This window comes from Ailuropoda melanoleuca, chromosome 2 (genome assembly GCF_002007445.2).
Source record: "Ailuropoda melanoleuca isolate Jingjing chromosome 2, ASM200744v2, whole genome shotgun sequence".
NCBI classification, from domain to species: domain Eukaryota; kingdom Metazoa; phylum Chordata; class Mammalia; order Carnivora; family Ursidae; genus Ailuropoda; species Ailuropoda melanoleuca.
In genome coordinates, this window is record NC_048219.1 from 143,210,814 (window position 1) to 143,233,010 (window position 22,197).

Sequence of the window (22,197 nt, forward strand, 5' to 3'; positions counted from 1 at the left end):
TTGCTCCTCTAATCTTTAATTTTCACAATTTTTTAATGTTCTTTTTTTATAGGACTCATAATATTCAAAGTAATTGATGCAAAATTTCCCAAGATCTGTCCCACTGACATTTTGGATGTGAAAGGAAAAAATGTCAAAACTTGTGACAATTAGGCATACAAATAACTTCACAATGAATTTTGCTCTTCTAAAATATATATATATGCAATTTCTAAAATATATAAATAAAGGTCCATTGATATATTAATATCCTATATAATGACAAAGAAAGAACCTGGTTACCCCTAATAATTTCTCTAAAAATAATAATCTGGACCAGATTTTTCCATTTTTTAAAAAACCTAACATTAACATTGAATAATTGGTTATTATATAGCTACAGTATCTCTCCTCTTTCATTTCCCCTTTTCCCATCACATTTACATTTAACAAGATAACCATCTAATCTCAAATACAAGGGCAAGAATGTTTCCCCCTTGACATGGAACCACTACATTAAAAACTAATGATGTACTGTAAGGTGACTAACATAACGTAATAAAAAATTAAAAAAAAAAAAAGAATGTTTCCCCCTTCAAAAATATCCTAGAAAAGAGGAAGTAGTCACCTAATATCTGAATCCTTATAAAGTCACTCAATGCACTGTGAACAACAAAGTTCTGTCTGAAGATGATACATCATTATCTTATACTTATTCCAATCAATGCTAATTTTCAATACTTAGGTTACTTGGAAGAATGTGTTAATAAAAAGTAAATATTTCACATTAATTTTAATAATTTTCCTGGGCATATAATCTCATCACAGTGTTAGAAGTTACTGTAAGCAGACTTTTAAAAATAATTTTTAAAAGCTATACAATAAATGATTATATTGCATGGATCAGAAATATCTATCTATAAGGGAAAAAAAGAAACTTTTTATTATGCGAAAGAGTATTAGGGCTTGGGTGAGATTTCTAGGAAGATACAGACCCGAAAGTGTTATGTTGAAATTACTCAGGTGAAAATAAAAATAATGTATTTTGGAAAAATTGTGTTAGGTGTTTTAAAAAGTGATCCTAATGATAAAAACGTGAACATGGAAGATAGAGAGTTTGAATAAAACTGTTTTATGAAAAATGAGAAAAGTAAAAAAGTATTATTTCTAACTTATTCAAAAGAATGTGCTTTTAAATATTCACTGAATTATTAAGTATTACAAGTAGATGTTTAACTTGTCTGTGATTTTCAAAATTTATATATTTAACATGCTTCTCAAGAAACTTCCCTTTCGGATCTTATATCCTGATTTATCTTTCAAAATGGTCAATTTCTCAGAGACATTTGCAGAGCAAAGTGAAGAACTATCTACTGTTTTAGAGTGTTTAGATTTTCACATGCCTGGGCCAGCAAAGGAATTCTGTAAACCCAACCTGACCATAAAAGTTCACAAGACTGTTCTTATCAACAATTTCTTCAATAATCAAAATATGGAGTTACTGGACATGTGTTCTAGTATAAATATCTTCCTAACGAACAGAAATCTCTGTTAATATTTGAAATCTACAAATCTAGTCAAATTGAAATGTATTAAATAGGATTAAATTTCTTAATTTTAATGATACAAGGAAAAAACTTTTGGAGGATGAAAAAACATTTTCTAACCAATTATGTTTGCCTTTAATAAAGAGATGAGTAAATACTACTAACCACTAATAAGTTTTTTGTTGGAATCAGTTTCATAAACCAATCAAGAAGCCTTAGGTGTATTTTCTGATTACAAAGATCAGTTTTGCTATGAAGAAAAGATTTAAAGAGTCTGAATCTCAAACTTACTGGGACTGCAGCTGGAACATGCACATTAGAACTCGTAATTGATGCAGGAATAGCAACAGGCATGGTCTGTCCATTAGGGAGATGCAATAGAAGAGGAAATGGGCCTGGTACAGGACTAAGAAAAACAGAAGGAAAATTAAAGATAAGAAATCCTTATTAGTCATCTCTAAAAATATGAGGGTATTTTTACTCCTATTATCATATCATTTTAAAATACATTTCCTAACCACTCTAACAAATTGCAAAATTTTACTATTTTTAATTGCATCTTAAATGCATAATGTATAAAAAGCAGTGTGGAAAAACAACAGAGGAAAAAATACAAAACGTTATGGATTTATTTGGGACAATCTCCAATGTTAAATGAGAAAAGTTCTTATCAGAAGCTCCTGAGGGGCACCTGACTGGCTCAGTTGGTGGAACATGCGACTCTTGATCATGGAGTTACGAGTATGAGCCCCACACTGGGCACAGAAATTACTTAAAAAATAAAATCTTAAGAAAAAAAAAAAAGCTTGAGAGATACGCGTAAGAACTGAAAGAAATATCATCTGATGGAGTAATTTTATGTATTTTGTGTGACATAGCATGAAAATAAGAGACCACCTTAAATTCACATTCAATGTCCATTTGTTTTTAAAATTAAGTTTTAGTTGGGGTGCCTGGGTGGCTCAGTTGGTTAAGCATGTGACTCTCAGATTTTGGTTCAGGTCATGATCTCAGGGTTGAGAGACTGAGCCTCATGTTAGGCGCCATGCTGAACATGGAGCCCACTTAAGATTCTCTCTTCCTCTCCCTCCCCAATTAAATTTTACGTATTTATTTTCTAATCTATAATATTAAGAAAAAAAAACAACCCAAGTACTTTTTTAAAGCATGCAGAATATGATTAAGACACACACACAATTAAGGTCACATGTGAATAATTAAATGCCTGCAGAAAAATTTTGACAAGAAAAACTTAATTCTTAAACAGCTCGATGACAGGCCCAAATCATCACTTACACAATTGGCCTGTTAGAGGATGGTGCCTGGGTGATTACAGTACTTGAGGTTGGCGAAGGTACCGCTTGCTGAATAATTACACTTGAGTCAGAACTTGTAAGCAGCACATTGGGAACCTGTAATGATGCTGGACGAACGATAGCTGATGTAGGCTGTGCAGTTTGTGCCAATGGTACCTCCTATTTAATAATGAGACAGAGAAAGGGTAGGATTTAAAAATGTAGGTCAATCCATGTACCTCAGAGTGAACAGAATGTAACAAACTTCTAAATGCATCTACAGAATAACACCTTCCCCCAAAGTAAATTCATGTCTAAAGTCATTTAAAAGAAAGTTTTGGAAGTAGCTATAAAGTTTCAAATGCAATGTTCATATTTTAATTAAAAAACATCTGAGTTTTTTTGTTTTGTTTTCAGTACAACTTGTTTTCCTATCAATCCAGAAATAGGCTGGGCAACTTGCCTATGATTCCATGAGAACTTCCGTAAAAAGTAAAAACATAATCCATTCTCATGGAATTGTAGAGCTTAAAATTTAGGAGAGATTGCCTAGTCCTACTCCATCATTATACTGTAAAAAGAGGAAACAGGGCCAGAGAGACTGGGTTTATGGTTGATACAAATTCAGTAACAGAAATGGTTAAAAAAAAATTTAGGGGCGCCTGGGTGGCTCAGCGGTTAAGCGTCTGCCTTCAAGTGTCTGCCTTCGGCTCAGGGCGTGATCCCGGCATTATGGGATCGAGCCCCATATCAGGCTCCTCTGCTATGAGCCTGCTTCTTCCTCTCCCACTCCCCCTGCTTGTGTTCCCTCTCTCGCTGGCTGTCTCTCTGTCAAATAAATAAAATCTTAAAAAAAAAAAAATTTTTAACACAATACAAATGTTTACTAATCTCAGGTAGCTACCACCCCCCACTACAAATAATTTCTCAGTGTCAAAAGGCCAAGTAATACTGATTAATATCCTGAATGTAAAATAAATAATTATTAGAGTGAAATCTTTCCAAATTAAAGGAAAACACAGATTGTGTGAGTTAGCCAGCACCTTAAAGATGGTCTTTTCCCCAGTTTTACAGATTAGGAAGAGATTAAGGGCTTTACCTAGAACTTCTTAACTAGCTACGGTAAAAACTCAGTCTACCGTGTTCTTTGAATTGGTCTCTATGCTGCTTATTATCAAAATCTTATTAATCTACTTAGGAAGAAAGATCAACTAGTACTATTGGAACTTCACTTGCTCAACAAGTTTAAGAATTTATAGTATGCCCTCAAGGGCTACTGGGAAGAGACAATAAATAAGAAAAACAAGAAAATTTCAGATAGTAATATGTTATAGAGTAATAGTACAACATAATAAATCATGAAAGATTAACTGAAGGAAGGAAAAACTTAGAATATTTGATGAACATACCAGAGTGGCATGAGGTGAAGGCTGGATGGGTAGACAAGCTCAGATCTATGAGGCCTTATAAAAGGAGTATTAGTTATCTTTTTTTAAGATTTATGTATTTGAAAGAGAGAGAGAGAAAGATAGAGTGTGTGTGTTGAACATGGAGTCCAACGTGGGGCTCGATCCCACAACTCTGAGATCATGACCTGAACCACAACCAAGAGTCAGACACCCAAGAGACTGCCACTCAGGCACCCTGAGGAGTATTAGTTATCTTAAATGTAATGGCAAACCACTGAAGGATTTTAAGCAGGAAAGTGATTATAATGTATTAAAAACAAAGGCATCTATAGAAAATTGGAGATGGAAGTAGAAAGTCCAGTTAGAAGATAACTGTTAATAATCCACATAAAAGATGATGATGGCTTGAAGTGATGCCACTGAAGACTGAAGAAGATAAATTAAGGATATTTCAGGAGGTATGTCTGATAAGATTCGCTGTTGCTTTGCTGTAAGGAAAAAGAAGGGGGGTGCCTGGGTGGCTCAGTCAGTTGAGCGTCCGACTTTGGCTTAGGTCATGGTTTCAGGGTCCTGAGATCAAATCCTGCCTCAGGCTTCCTGCTCAGTGGGGAGTCTGCTTGTTCCTCTCCCTCTGCTCCCCCCCACTTGTGCACTCTCTCTAAAAAATAAATAAAATCTTTTATTTTTTTATTTTTATTTTTTTAAGATTTTATTTATTTATGTGACAGAGAGACAGCCAGCGAGAGAGGTAACACAGCAGGGGAGTGGGACAGGAAGAAGCAGGCTCCCAGCGGAGGAGCCCGTTGTGGGACTCGAGCCCGAATGCCGGGATCACGCCCTGAGCCGAAGGCAGAGGCTTAACGACTGCGCTACCCAGGCGCCCCTAAATAAAATCTTTTAAAAAAAAAAGAAAGAAAAAGAAGGAATTAAGGATTCTTCCCTTGAGCAACTAGATGGGATGGAAAGAAAATTTACTGAGCTAGGGAAAGAATCAAGAGCTCTGACTTAGATATATTAAGATGCTTATTAGACATAGAAAGGGAAATGTCAAGATGGGAGTTGGAGATGAATATGGAAATTCAGGAGATATCTTGGTTGATATAAGTTTGAGAATCATCAGCATGTTGTCAGTTTTTAAGTTATGAGTGTAGATGAGATCACCTAAGATGAAAAAGTGGGAAAGAGAAGTAAAGGAGGCCCAGAACAGACTTTTACAACTTGGCGTGACTATGCCCTGCCCAGGGGAAGGCTAAAGACAGGAATGCAGGAAGGAGGATTACCCTTGAAAGATGCTAAAGCAGAAATGAAGAGGGAAAAACGAGTGTGAAGGAACTAGAAAGATCTTTAGAAAAAAAGACATTTATATCACAGAGTTAATAGCATTTCCTATAACTGATCATTTGGAAACAATCTTTATGTCTGAAGAGAACAGGATAATTAGATACATTAAAATAATGATAAAGTACAACCATTAAAAATTAGTATTTTTCAAATTTTCTAATGACATGGGAAAGCATTCATTAGTGCTGAATGTCTAAAGCACAATATAAAAGTAAACTAGGATTGGGTGCCTGGCTGGCTCAGTTGGTAGAGTATTTGACTCCTAATCCTGGGGTCATGAGTTCAAGCCCCATATTGGGTGAACAGCTTACTTTAAAAAAAAATTAAAAAATTTTTGTTTTAATTAAAAACAGGGATGCCTGGGTGGCTCAGTCAGTTAAGGGTCTGCCTTTGGCTCAGGTCACGATCCCAGGGTCCTAGGATCTAGCCCCGCATAGAGCTCCCTGCTCAGCAGAGATTCTGCTCCTCCCTCTTCCTCTGCCCCTCCCCTATACCCCTCCCCCCCTTCTCTTAAAAAAAAGAAAAAAGAAAGAAAGAAATACCCACAATAATGGTTACTCAATACACACTATAGCCCAGGGGGTCCCAAGTTACCAAGGTATTCAAGATCCAGGAATGAGGCCCTAAACCACCTACAAAAGGCTTTAGTAAGAAAGTATTATCATCATCATCATCTCAGTTGATAGTATCAAAGTTCCATTGCTGAGAATGAGTAACGATTCCTTTAGCCCTTGAAAAAAGCCTAACTAACCTTGGTTCAAGCAATTTTTAGAAGAAAAAGCTGTCACTATATAAAAGCAGCAAAGAATAAAACAGCAAAATCCAGAAAAATTAAATTCACTTTATAAATTTATGTAGCCTTAAAAAAAATAAGTTTTATCTAAAATGATTGCTGTTCTCCCCTAGAATTTTTCTGTGTGTAATGAAAAGCCAATTATCTAATAAAGGCGACATCTTCTTTCCCTGAAATTTCTATGAGTATTCACAGGCTTTCACATATAAGACTATTACAACCTGATAATTATGTACAACTTATTGCATTAACATTTTAGGTAAATCAAATATTATTTACTTGGGTGCTGTTTTTTTACACTAAGTTTGTGTTTCTACCAAAAATATAAATTTCTAACCTTTTCATCACTGGTAGTAGACTCTGGGTGAGGTAAAGGACTATCCTGGTGAGTTGTTTCTACAACAGAGGGCTCCTCAATTTTGCTTCTTATGATGGGTGTTGCAAGAGGGGATAAATCTAGAGGCATCTAAAATACAAACGTTAAAAAAAATGTCAGAAGTTTAAAAAAATGCCAAGCAGTGTATCTAAAATAAGAAAGCAAGAAGTGTAAGCTATGACTACTGTTTTGTTAGAAATACTCTTTTAATTTCATGGTTAACAACATACTTTTTTAATGTCGTCTTCTGAGGCTTTCTTGAATTCATTCTCAAATGGACTTGCCAACTCATTAAACAAACCCACTTCTTCACAGTTTTTCAAGAATCTTGTTGGTGTTGGGGTCTGATCTGAAATAAATGTCAAGAAGCAATCACATAGATTTAAATATCATGCAGGACCCTAAAATACAGCTAGTAAGTTAACAAATTAGCAGGACTGGTTCAGTCAGCTGTTAATTCTCTCTTTGGAAAGACCTCTTCCTTTAAAGCAAACAAAATTTGGTTAAGTTTTGCTGCAGTTCAAGATATTTCCTCCAACTTCATGAACCACAAAAGTATGAAAAAAGTTCTTCTTGTTCCTTAGTCCAGACCTTCTCTTAGTAGAATGACGTAAGCATCTTCTACTCAGAGATCAACTATTATCATTATTTAAGGCAATAAGAGTTTTTAAAAATTTACATTATTAAAAATTATAACTGTTTAAGATACATGCAGTTTGGGGAAAATTAGGGGAAGAGCATGTATATTCATTTACTCTTCTAGCTTGGACCTTCCACTAGTGTTCATAATCTATTATGAAAGCAAGCTTAAGATAAAACAGAATTTTTAGTAGGTAGACCAAAATACTATAAGGAAGAAAAAGGTTAAAATAAGACCCCTAAAACAAAAACAACCCAAAACAAAACCCTCCTTTATCACTATCCACAGAAGCCAATTTTCTATTTTAATACATTTCCCAAGCTTGGAACAAGGGGCTATCTAAGAGCTACATATTTATGGAATGTTCTACCTTAATTTCTAGGCAGTAGAGGAATAGTCAACTCTACTTTCTCACAACATGAAATATTTTAACTATACTCAAATAGGTACTCATGCTATGTGCATTAACACATGTACTGGTTATGGAATAAATACTAGTTAAGGACCATGTTGAATGAAAAACAGTATTTGTATGGATTTTGCCTATCTGTCTTATTATTTTCTAGGCTATTTACTCATATTGACCAGAGCTGGTGGCACGTTGAAATTCCATTCACATTTTATGTATTTTGGGGTATCAAGTTACAGGTTTTATCAGGAATCTAGTCTAAGTTAAATAAAAGTATAAGGATGACTCCTGGTTTAAGATTTTATAAAATTAAAATTCATATATTTGTTAAATATTGTGTCCCCAGAATTGGCATTACTTATTGTTTCATCTTTGTCCCGCATATATCTAGAGTACTAATATGCTTACTACATATAAATATATTTAATACTAAAATGACCTACATGTCATACACATTAAATATAATGTAAGCCTATCTCAAACACTACCAGTATTATCTAAATTACTAAAGGGACTCTCTTGTGTCATCAATTTACCTATTAGTCTAAAACATACATACCCACTAACCCTCAAAAGACTTCTGAAATTGTATTACAGCAAGGGCTCAGAGTACACATATCAGCTTAAGTCCGTTATAGCTGAATTAGTAAACTGAATATAAATTTGTGTCCTCTGTTCACAATCAAAGGCTTTATCTCAGCTCAACAAAAGGCTCCTAATGTGTGGTAAAGGGAGAGAAAAGTCTTAAAAATAAAATACATATGCATAAAACACTAGTATCAGTGATTACTGGAATGATTAGGTGTGAGAAAAGAAAAGTCAATATAGGCACAATTGTTTAAACATGCAGTGGCTTACGGCTACTGATAATCAAATATATACTACACACATCATGCATTAAACTTATATAGTAATGCTAAACTACTAATTTCAACATGTTAGTAAAAAAATGGTCAAGTGCTCTGTTTGAATGTGTTCTATTTTTCTACTGTTATAAAGGTAAACCACTAGGAAATTTCTAGAAACAAATCTCAAAACATTTTTGAGCTGAAAAGTTAGATATTGGTCTAGGGCAGTAAGTTTCAGACAAGCAAAGACCTTTCATGCCTTAGAGAGCGAACTGTCCAGGTTGTTGTTATTTTGTTTGACTACTTTCTTGGGTTCCAGGTCTTAATATATGATGTACAATATTCTCAAGAAGTGCATACCTCACTCTTCTCTGCCTCCTTTTACTTATGGAACTAAAGAAATGCTCAACATGTTCTTTCATTTTTCCTAAATAGTTTTTGACAAATTACCAACTTTTTGTTAACTCAAATTTTTTCGTTACAAAAATTATGATACTGAAAAAACAGGAAAAACCATCTGCCTCATTATCTCTCCAAGGCCTTGCATATGATAAATTTAATCTGTATGTTGGGTAATAATTTCAAAATACTAATAATATTCAGATTTCCGCATTAATCCCAGACTGACAAATAGTATAACTCAAACTTCAAAAGAGAAAAGAATAATTTAGGGTTGGTTTTGAATACTTATGGGACTCTGTGGTTATGACACAAAAGGGCCTGAAATTTATATAAATATATTAAGCTTTATATAAAACTTTGTTTTCTTATAACAATACTTATAAAATATACAAAATGCTGTAAAACTATGCATATTATGTGTGTCCCTATACACAGATGTGTACATATATATTTAAATACCAAAAAAGGGGCAGCTAATACAGTATGAAAGGACAATAAAACAATGCATGAATTTTCTCTTTTCACATACTGTGAAAGATAATCATCTGCTTATGTGAAACTGTATGTTCATAGGACCAAAACACACGAAAAAAGCATTGACTGAATTTAGGCCCCATTCTTGAGAGTATTTTTCCTAACACAGATGTTTTAGTCCCGAAAGAAATATAAACAAAACTCTAGTGAACAAGTCTGCTAATTGATCTTTCTCCAACAGGAGGAGCCTTGATCATTTCCTGTCTTCCCACAGCATTGCAAACCAGGTGTAAAAAGCAAAAAGAAACATTGAGTAAACATCACATTAGTTCAATTATCAATTAAATGTAAACTTTGGAGATGCTATAAATGCTCCCAGGGTTCTAATTAACTTTCACAAAACACTGAAATCTACATTTGAAAACCACACAGAAAAGTGAAATGAATGGTCAGAAGGAAACATGGAAATGTAATGGGTAAAATACATGTTGCCAACATTTACTGTAAATGAAGTAATTGGAATATCACCAGACTATATTATTTACAGAGAATACACAAAAATTGTGCACATTCCAGGTGAAATATGTATATAAGCTATTAATAAAAGCATATACTAACCAGCCACAATGACACTGTCATTACGTGCTGGACCAAATTTCAGTGTCATCTCATGTTTATGTTTATGGACAGCCAAATGATCCTCGTTGGTAAAACGCTGTGGCAAAAAGTTTTAAAATATAGTTAAGATTTTCAATTTGATCAAATAAGTAAAATGATAAGGAAATTCATTTCCACAACATGTAAAACCACCATTAACAATGAAATAGTTTGTTAACTATAAAAGAATCTATTGTTAGTATAGATTAACATACAAGACTTCATATAATCATAGAAAACCCATTACCCAAGAATAAGCAATACTGATGTATCATTAAGTCACATAAATCATTTGAGAGCATTTAAAAATAAAATCTGAGGCAAAGAAACTTCATATAAATTTCATTTGGACACTAAAAACAGACCACTATTGATTTTTTTTTTTGCCATATCATAGTAGAAATATGTATTCCATGGCTCAGTGACTTTTGAAGAAAGTACTGTATTTACACAGACTTCAGGTTACTTACCACTTTTAAAATGAGAATTCTCATAAAAATATTACCCCTGGACAAATTAAGTAGTAAATCAGGTTCTTTATGTTACCATATTAAAAAGGAATGCTTTTTTAAAAATCCAACAAAGAAACAGCAACCAATGCAACAACAAAGCAGTTCATTTTAAAATAATGTCTGACATCGACCTTAATGAAGATGCTCCTTATCAAGCAACAATTTTAACTGAAAATAAGGAGCACTTACAGTGTTATTTCAGAGTAAAAATTATAAAATGCCAAATTAAGACATATAAACTCTCTACCCTACCTCCTTATAAATGGGGATATTAAAATTATATATATTTGAACGTAGTTCCCCTAAACTATCAAAATGGGGTGCCTGGGTGGCTCAGTTGGTTAAGCATCCAACTCTTGATTTCAGCTCACATCATGATCTTAGGGTCATGAGACTGAGCCCCTGTCATGGGGGCTCATGTTCAGCGGGAAGTCCACTTGAGATTCTCTTTCCCCCCACTCCTCCCCCAGCTCATGCGTTAGCTTTAAAATAAATACATTTTTTTAAAAACACCACATTCCTTCTCTTATAGAAATATTACTCCTGGACAAATTAAGTAAATCAGGTTCTTTATGTTACCATATTTAAAAAAATGCTTCTTGTAATCCAGCAAAGAAAGAACAATCAATATGATAAAAAAAAGCAGTTCATTATAAAATAATCCAGTTCTTTCCCACCCAAGTACTATCTTCCTATTGCTTTATCATTATAAGAATCCTTCCCAAATTTGGAGGAAGTAGTTGTCTTTTAACAGACTGCCGAATAACAGCTCTTAGAGAATGAACATATGTGCAGAATTTATGGACTAATGTAGGCATTACTTATTTTCCATTAGAGTTTTAAATATATGTGTATTATATTCCACACTAAAAGTATCTAAAAGCCTGATTCACTTTATGAACAAAGAACCTAACAATGTAGTTTCTCCATGAAGGTATTAATTAAATACTTGTGAATAAATGCATTTTGGTAGAGGTCATAATTGAGAGATAAGAATCTGGAAAGTTATCACCTAGGAATTTATTCTACAATTATTCTCTGCCTGGACTGGTTTGACCACAAATATCCAAGCCAAAGAGCAACCACATATAGAACTGTACAAACTGTACAAAACGTGAAAATGGTAACAATATTGACCCTGATTGAAAAGGAACAGCTAAAAGGACCCTAAAAAAACGTTCAGGATTATGTGAATACTAAAAGGGGGAATGCAAGAAATATGAATTTACAAAGTTTCATATATGCTCTATAGATCAAACTTATCAAAATGCTACTTATTAAGAGATTTTTGATCATATATTATTGATGTACATGGATAAAATACACTGAAACTGGAACACAATAATAGATGCATTTAACCCTAGCTAACACCTGAAATAATTTATTTCCCTCTAACAAGAAACTTAAAAAAAAAAATCTCAAAGGTCATCTTGTCAAAAGGCAGTCACCAGGAAAAGATATACATACATATATATATATGTGTTATATATATTTACATATATATAATGAATGAATAAAATTTTTTCCACAAATGCTTATAAAATAGCTACTACCACATGCTAAGATAAAATTTTTGCAGAATCTATCTGAATTGCTTTGAGCCAAATTAAAAAGTTTATTTTAAAAATAAGTTTTGTAAAAAAAAAAATAAAAAAATAAAAATAAGTTTTGTAGACTTATGATGATACTAGTAGTAATAACAATATATTAAATAAATTAAATTCATAATTTTTTTCTTCCAGGCAATTTATAGCACACCTCCAATGCAAAATATACACTATTTTGTTAAACAACAAGACTTTGAGCATACAGCTGAATAAACAATGGGAAAGGCAGTCAAGAAAGGTAGGATGGATGACCACCTCTTATAAAGTTAAAAAGGAAGGGTAACCTGACAAATGGAAGGGAGGTAAACCAATTGCTTTTATAATGAATTTAAGCTCTGGGGTGCCTGGGTGGCACAGCGGTTAAGTGTCTGCCTTCCGCTCAGGGCGTGATCGAGCCCCACATCAGGCTCCTCTGCTATGAGCCTGCTTCTTCCTCTCCCACTCCCCCTGCTTGTGTTCCCTCTCTTACTGGCTGTCTCTATCTCTGTCAAATAAATAAATAAAATCTTTTAAAAAAATGAATTTAAGCTCTGATATCTGAGATCTATGTTTCTAAAGCTTGAACACTCACACAACTAACTTCCTAAGAAGTCAGTCATTCTGCATTTAATATATGCATTCACATCCATGATATAGATTTTTTTCCCTATTTAACAGAATAGGTACAACTAAGTTATAAAGCCATAAGGCCAATAGCTCATTTTACTGCTTCTTTTACTAATTTGAAGGAATCTATTCAACATCAGAAAGTTACACACACACACATTTACACACCTCCAGTGGAACTTTAGACTAAATAAAATGAATCTTTATCTCCTTTGTAAAACAGCTTATAATGTATAAACATTCTACGCAAGAAATAATTTTCAATGAAAGCATCACCAAAAGCAAAGATATTAACAAATAAAATAGAAGAGCTCTTATGTTAAACTTTCACTAAATTATCTCACTTTGTCTCTTTCACCAAATTCAATGGAACATCACTTTAAGACAAATGCGATTAACAGAACTCTTTCTGTGAAATACCTAATAGTGACTGAGGCACATAAAAACATTTTTAATAGTAAGAGAAAACAGTTAAAATTCTTTGCATTGATTTCTACAGGTCTCTCTCCAAAATAACATTATCAACAAAATATATTTTTAAAAATTTTTAATTTGAAAATTTAAGTGCATTAAAGCTAAAATTCAAATTTGGAATAATATCAATATTTATGACAAAAAATAACTTGTACCACCACCACCAAATTGGTGCTTCTAAAATCAATTCTTATTTGAATTTTTTATTTCCTAGGAAATACTATTCACAAAAAATTCTGGGAAATGTAGTTTTTTTAGCTTTCTTGAATTTATATAAAAATGAATATCTAATATATCTCCAAAATATATGTCAAATCAGTCTATTTCTCTATATTGTCTACTATTAGCACCTAGACAAAGCCACCATTATCTCTCACCTGACAGCTGTCAGTCTCTACTGCCTGTTTCCACTCTTAGCTCAGTAATGGCTTTTCATTGCTCTGTGAATAAAGCCCAAACACCTTATCACAGTCTACAAAGCCCTATAAGGTATAGACTCTTTTATTCTACCTGATAGAATCTCTTACTCTTATCCTTGTTGGTCACTATATGCTCCAGCCACAATAGTCATCCTTCTGTTTTTAAACACACCCAAACCCATTTCTTCCTCCGAAACTTTTCATTCGTCGTTCCTTCGGTTTGAAAAACTTCCTCCAGAGGTCTGCTCCTACATTTTCATGTCTTAATTCAAATGTCACCTTATCAGAGAGGCATTCCCTGACAAAGCTATCTAAGCAGCACCACCCCTGGTAACTTCCTATCTTTACCCTGGTTCAACATCTTTAGATATATCATTGAAAATTAAGATCATGATGAGATACCACTGACATCCTCACCATAATGACTAAAAAGACTATCCAGAACAATCTCAAAAAGGAGAACTAAATTGGTGAACTCACCTTATGTGACTGGAAGCATTACTGTAAAGCTAGAGTAATCAAGACATTGTGGTACTAGCATAAAAGTTGACAAGGCTGATGAAAGGAAAGAGTAGAGAGCTCAGAAATAGACCTACACTTACACAATAATTTGATTTCCAATAAAGGAGCTGAAGCAAATTAATGGAGAAAGAAAAATCTTTTCAACAATTGATGCTGGAATATCTGAAAAACCACATGTAAAAAAGTGAGCTTCAAGTCCTACCTCGCACCAGTATATACATACACAAAAAGTAAGTCAAGATGAAACAGAGGCCTAAATGGAAAAACAAGCTTTCAGAGAAAACAAAGGAGAATGCCTTTGTGACTTAAAGGTAGGCAAAGATTTCTTAGACAAGTCACAGAAAGCAACAACCATAAAGGTGAAAAAATTAATACATTAGACTTCATTAAAATTAGAAAGATCTGTTGATCAAAAGCTTTTTTTTTTTTTTTTAAGATTTTATTTATTTATTTGACAGAGAGAGAGACAGCCAGCGAGAGAGGGAACACAGGCAGGGGGAGTGGGAGAGGAAGAAGCAGGCTTCCAGTGGGAAAGCCCGATGTGGGGCTCGATCCCAGAATGCAGGGATCACGCCCTGAACCAAAGGCAGACGCTTCTTAACAACTGAGCCACCCAGGCACCCCACATCAAAAGCTTTTATCATGAAAATTAAGATGCAAGCCATAGACCTGGAGAAACTATTTGACAATGGACTAGTATCCAGGATATATAAAGAACTCCTACAAGTTAATAATTAAAAGAAAGACAATCTGACTTTTAAAAACAGCAAAATATTTGAAAAGATACGTCACAAAAAATAATGTAAATGATCAATAAGCACATGAACGAGTGCTCATCTATTCATCAAAAAATGCAAATCAAAACCATATGATATATCAGTATACAAGCAATGAAAATGGCTAAAATTAGACGACTGACAACACCAAACGTAGACAAAGATATGGCACAACAAGACTCATACACTCATGGTGAAAATGTAAAGCGACGCATCCATTTTGGAAAACAGTTTGGTGATTTCTTCAAAAGTAAATATGTATCTAACATATGATCCCACCGCTTCATTCCTATGCATTTACCCAAGAGAAAAAAAGCATGCATCCATACCAAAGACTTGTACAAAAAATCATACTGGCTTTATTTGTAATAAATAAAAACTGGAAATAAGCCAAATGTACACAATTGTATAATAATGAAATATTATTCCTCAATGAAAAGGAGTTAACAACTGGTCATAAAACATGGGGAACTCGCAAAATAATTATAAGGAAAAAAAGATGCCAGGCCAAAGTACATACTGTATGACTCCATTTATATAAAATTCTAGAAAATGCAAGCTAATCTATAGGGACATATGGCAGAGTAGTGTTTTACAAAGGCAGGAGCGATAACAACTGGGCATGACAAAACTTTTAGGGTGATGAGTATGTTCTCTATCTTAATTATGGTGATGGTTTTATGAGCATATATACATTAAAACATGAAATTGTACATTATAAGTATGTGCAGTTTACTGTATATCAATTATACCTCAACTTAAAACATCAACTAGAGAAAACAAGTAGGAACCAATGAACTACTAATATTTATGATTTATAGTTTGTATATACTTAAGTAGTCTGTAATTTGTCTACACATTAAATTTATTCTTTCATTTCTTGGTGTCTATAGTTATTTTAAAGTTAGAATTATTATAACAGCAATATATTAATAATTTAATGGTCTGTTAAAAACACTGAAATATTATTTTTTGATACAATGTGGGAAGATTATTTTCTGAAAATGCTTTCATACATGCTCTGAAGATGTTAGACTTAGGTACATTAAGAACATTAATGCATTATGACACTGTTAAGAGGTAAATATTAGTTAATTTCATAAGAGTTCAGCAAGTAAAATAATTTTCAAACAAGATAATGAATAGCTGATTTCTAATTAAGCAATTTACAATGATTTTCAACCAATAATGGTCAAATGAAGATACCAGTATGCCCTGGATTTTGTCTAGGTATCCACCTTTCCATTACAAGACTTCTAACTTTTTTTCCATACTAGATAGTGTTTTTAAAAATTCAAATATACTACTGAGGAAAAAGAATTTCTTCCCAAAATTTTTCTGGGTTATTTACATTCTAACTCCAAAATTTTACAAAAAATTGTAGGTGAATCCTTTTAATGACAACATAAACTTTCACCAGTGTTTTAATAAATATGAATATACAAATGATCTAAAGTAATTTATATATTACCTGGCCACATCCAGGGGCAGTGCATAGAAAGGGTTTGTCATCACTCATATTCCACAGGTCCTTGTATTGCCTATAATAAAACATTAAGCAATGGCTTAGTGTTTTACAGTACAGATTTTTATTTATTTTTAAAGATTTATTTATTCATTTTTGAGAGAGAGAAAGAGAGAGAGAGAGGGAGTATGTGCATGAGCAGGGGGAGGGCAGAAGGAGAAGCAGACTTCCAGATGACCAGGGAGCCTGATGCGGGGACTCGATCCCAGGACCCTGGTATCATGACCTGAGATGAAGGCAGACGCTTAACTGACTGAGCAACTCAGACACCCCTACAGTACAGATATTTAAATAAAGAATAATTTTAAATGTAATATTATATGATTTTCACTAAACTTACTACCCTTCTCTTTCAGCGTGAAATTAAATACTTTTACTGACATTTTAGCCCTATTTCCCTTCAATCTTTTTTTTTTTTTTTAAGATTTTATTTATTTATTTGACAGAGAGAGATAGGCAGCGAGAGAGGGAACACAAGCAGGGGGAGTGGGAGAGGAAGAAGCAGGCTCCCAACGGAGGAGCCTGAAGCAGGCTCGATCAGAGAACGCGGGGATCACGCCCTGAGCCGAAGGCAGACACTTAATGACTGAGCCACCCAGGTGCTACCACCCCAATCTTTTTATAATGAGTAGACAAATACATGTAACACGCAGATTTTACACTATAGAAAAAAAAAAAGGTTAGGAACCGTGGTCTATCAGGCTAAATCTTTCCTGTTCAATAGTTTAAGTGAATAAAAAATGAAATAATTAGAAAATCACCATTTTAATGCCCAATGAAATAATGGATCTAAGCCACATGATAAAACCATTAGGAAAAAAGGTGATGGGAACTTTATAATGAACTCACAGGTCAATCTTAAATTAACATCACTAAGAGTGGGACAATTAGACATTATGTGCCACCTGATATACAATAGAAAGCATGAGAAGTACTCTTGGGCAGGGGTGTGGGAGGGTAGAGTGTGTGTGTGTGTGTGTGTGTGTGTGTGTGTGTGTGGAGTATGGGGAGTCAAACCTGAATTTAATCACTAGATTCAGCTATAGGAAATATAGGAAATACAGGAGAAACCTGTCAACACTACCTGGATGCAGCCAGCCAAATGCTATAGGACAAAGACCTGGTCACTTCAGCAAATAAATGTGATGGAGAGCAAAAGGGAGAGGAGGTAGGTGGAAACTGTTACAGATTAAAGGAGATTTAATAAATATACTAATCAGGGGCGCCTGGGTGGCTCAGTTGGTTATGCGGCTGCCTTTGACTCAGGTCATGAATCCAGGATCCTGGGATTGAGCCCATGTCAGGCTCCCTGCTCAGCAGTGATGTCTGCTCTCCCTCTCCCCCTCCCTCCCTGCCGCTCATGCGCTCCCTCGCTCTCTCTCTCAAATAAATAAATAAAATCTTTAAAAAAAAAAATAAACATACTAACCAAATGTAAATCCTTTTTGGATCCTGATTTGAACAAAATAACTATAAAAAGAAACTTTTGAGTTAAGATTATTTTCCTATATTTGTTTTAGAACCCATTCATTCTTTCCAAAAACTTGCAGGTCTTAAATTTTGCCTTGGCTTTCTTTCTATAAAATTATATATAACAACTGTATTTGACTCAATTAAAAGTCTGGAAACATTGTTCCTTTTTCAACATTAGCTTGTTTAACCATTCAAAGCAATGTTTTCCAAAGCATTTTCAACAGGGATGACAAGAGCTATTACAGAAAAAAGGTATGTAATCAAACAGATTTGGTAAATGATGGAGTACTTTTTCTTTTCTAGGACTGTTCAGAGCCTTTAATATGTTCAAGTGAAATGACTAGAGGAGCACCTAGAATATGGCATTTTTGCCACATCCATTTGCTATTCAAAACGCTTTTTCACAGAACATCTCATGGGACTAGTATTATTTGGAACTCTAGAAATCAAACTCTAAAATATGTTTATGTTTTGTCATAGTTAAGTGCATTTTGGTGTTCTATTCAAAAACTTAAAGACATAACCGGGGTGCCTGGGTAGCTCAGTCAGTTGAGCGTCTACCTTTGGCTCAGGTCATGAACTTGGGGTCTTGGGATCAGGCCCCGAGCCAGGCCCCCTGCTCAGCAAGGAGTCTGCTTCTCCGTCTCATTCTGACCCTTCCCCTGTTCATACTCTCTCTCTCAAATAAATAAATAAAATCTTAAAAAAAAAAAAGACATAATAGGACTAGCAGCTAAACTAATGTACTGGATAAATGTTTTGTTTTTGTTTTTAATTATCAAAAAAATACTGAAATATTTATCAAGAAATAACTGAAAATTTTTATGATCTAAAATATGAAAAATGGTAAACATACCAAATACTGCATACACACCTGGCAGAATTCACATGTAACTTGAATTTCATAAGTTGAACAACTTATCACGTCCTCTTTTTCATGGCAAAGATACTGAAAAACAAAGTGGTTTCACACTGTTAAAAATAGTTTTGAAACACTACCTGAAACACAGGACATAAAAACACCTGAATAATTTTACTCTTTGTAACACTACTGTCAACCTCAAACCCTGTCACTCTTGAGAATCTTCATAAGAGGTGAGAATACTGCTCCTACAATATGAGCACCCATATAAATGCCTTAAACATAGGTATGTATATATCCAACTCCATCACAGAGGGTAAAAGAAGAAAAAACATTTAATTCAGCCCTTAGCCCTGGTTGAAAGGCAGCTATTAAAAGAGTAAAACTCCTGACTTCGGAAGTCTGATAAGAAAGAAGAGATGTAGCATTTTAGAATATCTATTTGGAAATTTTTCTTTAAGATTTTATTTATTTATTTGACAGAGAGAGACAGCCAGAGAGAGAGGGAACACAAGCAGGGGGAGTAGGAGAGGAAGAAGCAGGCTCCCAGCAGAGGAGCCTCATGCGGGGCTCGATCCCATAACGCCGGGATCACGCCCTGAGCCGAAGGCAGATGCTTAACGACTGAGCCACCCAGGCACCCCTATTTGGAAAGTTTTTAACTTCTTAAAATGTAGTCAGAGGTCATCAAGTTTTCAGCCTAATTCATCAAAATTCTATTTGTCCCGTAATATAGTTGATCTATATAAGCATCTCCCTCTTCCACAGCCTTATAACTTATTTATTTGATATTAGTTTTTTTTTAAAGATTTATTTATTTATTTTAGACAGGGCAGGGGGAAGGGGCAGAGGGAGACAATATCCAAGCAAACTCCCTCTGAGTGCAGAGTTGGACATGGGGCTTGATCTCACGACCCATGAGATCGGGAGCTGAGCCAAAACAGGCTCAGATGCTTAATTGACTGAGCCACCCATGCGTCCCTTATGTTAGTTTAAGAACAAGTACGACATGCTGAAACTATCCAGGTCAGTGGCCCATTTAAAAAACTCTGCTAGGGGCACCTGGCTGGCTCAGTCGCAAGAGCATGCAACTCTTGATCTCGGGGTTATAACTTCTAGCCCTACGCTGGGTGTGGAGATTACTAAAAAAATAATAATAATAAATAATTCTGCAAATACTTCATCTAACATTGACTGAAACTCCATCTAGTGATGAAGAGTAACTATGTGCTTATTCAAGTAAGACAGTGATGCATAAAGAAAAAATTATTTTTTCATAATTTTGCTTATAAATGTGGTATCAAGAATGTCTTGCTCAAAAGAACTGGACAATTCCTGTGGGGAAATGTATAAATAGCCACAATTCTGAGTCATGGAGTTATGGTGATTTGGTATAGGAGGTAGGAAGAAGAAAGGTTTTTTTCTCCTGGTTTCCAGGCAAAACTTGTATCTGGTAGGGTTCTATTCCTCCATTCACACCCAACTTTACCATGCTGTCTGTGAGAAGACAGAAAAGAACACTAGAATGATTCAAAGGAAATCTATAAATGTTAAGCTTCTGTCATTACCCATAGAATGTGAGCTTACTGAAGGCAAGGAACTTATCTTTGGGTTAGCTACCTAAAACAGTGCCTACCTCACAGTAGCATTTACTCATTAAATATTAAGGAATGAATAAATAGTCATATGATATGAACAAGTCAAATAAGTTTAGGCTACCTCAAAAAACTCTTCTAAAACTAATAAGAAAATGCAGTTCATATTGGCTATGAAAAATCAAAGCAAAATTTAAATTCAGTTAAGTTCAAGAAACATTTAAACATCCAATATATGCCAAGACACAAAGATGAAAAAACAGTCCCTGCGCTTGACAGACTTTTAGTCTAGCAGAAGAAAGAGGAATACAGAAATATAATTTCAACTCCTTTGGTAAGAATAAAAGTTAACACACTATGAGAATACACAGGTAGTGCAGGGACCAAACTGATAAGTTCCAGAAATGCTTTCTGGGGGAATTAGCCCATGGTACCCTTTTCTCTCTCATCTTTTCCACTGTCCCCCCACTTCAACTGCCCTCTTTCTCTACAAAACAAGTTCCTTACCTACACATCAGCCTACTTCCTAGCCAACCAATAAAAATTCCCATTCCTTATTACTGTTTTCTTTTCTTTTTTTTTTTTTAAAGATTTTATTTATTTATTTGACAGAGATAGAGACAGCCGGCGAGAGAGGGAACACAAGCAGGGGGAGTGGGAGAGGAAGAAGCAGGCTCCTAGCAGAGGAGCCTGATGTGGGGCTCGATCCCATAACGCCGGGATCACGCCCTGAGCTGAAGGCAGACGCTTAACCGCTATGCCACCCAGGCGCCCCCCTTATTACTGTTTTCTAAAACCTATCTGAGGTAGTTGTAAATACAACAGTTGAAGCACCCTGAGACATAAATGATGGTGTTCGCTTTAGAAGGCTTAAATGCTATCTCTTCCTTAAAATGAATCTCAAGCCTCTAATCTAGGCTTATCTCCCTTTTTTTTTTTAATAAAGATTTTATCTATTTGAGAGAGAGCACAAGTTGGGGGGGGGGGAGCAGAGGGAGAAGCAGACTCCTGCTGAGCGGGGAGCCTGATGCAGGGCTCGCTCCCAGGAGCCTGGGATCATGACCTAAACGAAGGCAGATGCTTACCTAACTGAGCCACCCAGGTGCCCCATCTCCCTTTTACAGCAAGGTTGGAATTATGCTCACAGGAAAAGGAAGCTTTGTTCAACTCTAAGTTGTCAGAGAATTTGATGACTATAGAGAATTGTTAATATACCACACCACTCTCGGACAAGCATCCAAACCTATACTGACAGGAGAATCACTGTCATGAAAAATACATGAGGGTTCTACACAAAATTTAAAAGTCCTTTGGTTTCTCTAACCTCAGTCTTAACTCTTCTTCTAATAGTCCTTTATCTTCCTTGCCCTCATGATCTAGTGCCATCAGAGTTTCCCCTTTTCTTCTTTCATTCAACAAATATTTGAGTGTCCACTGCATCTGCCTGATGTAGTGGAGAGATGTAGTGGTGGACTAAGATAGGTACCTGACCTCAAGAAGCTTCCCGAATAGTGAGGGAGTTGATATCAGCTAATCAAGCATGCAGGGCAGACTTCTTTCCAGGTTTCTAAGAATGCCAAGTGTAAACACATACACGTTTCCCCAAAATGTTTCTCTATTTCATTGTTCTAAGGCATTTTATTTTAGAACCCCAAA

The 22,197-nt window shown here is 34.8% G+C and overlaps 1 protein-coding gene across 6 annotated transcripts in view; it reads right to left on the reverse strand.

Annotated features, from left to right (window-relative positions):
- Positions 1-22,197, reverse strand: part of ATF2 (activating transcription factor 2) — a 78,979-nt gene that overhangs the window by 34,459 nt on the left and 22,323 nt on the right. For 2 of the 6 annotated variants that reach the window (XM_011226217.3, XM_002920238.4), the window contains 7 exons: positions 18,959-19,033; positions 16,558-16,627; positions 10,132-10,228; positions 6,971-7,089; positions 6,702-6,830; positions 2,823-3,001; positions 1,818-1,932 (listed from right to left, as the gene is read on the reverse strand). In XM_011226217.3, the coding sequence (XP_011224519.1) occupies positions 1,818-1,932; positions 2,823-3,001; positions 6,702-6,830; positions 6,971-7,089; positions 10,132-10,228; positions 16,558-16,627; positions 18,959-18,990 (741 nt within the window). In that variant the 5' untranslated portion in view covers positions 18,991-19,033. Of the gene's footprint in view, positions 1-1,817; positions 1,933-2,822; positions 3,002-6,701; positions 6,831-6,970; positions 7,090-10,131; positions 10,229-16,557; positions 16,628-18,940; positions 19,034-22,197 lie in introns of all 6 variants that reach the window. The other 4 variants (XM_034654762.1, XM_034654763.1, XM_034654764.1 and 1 more) reach the window with 3 other exon arrangements.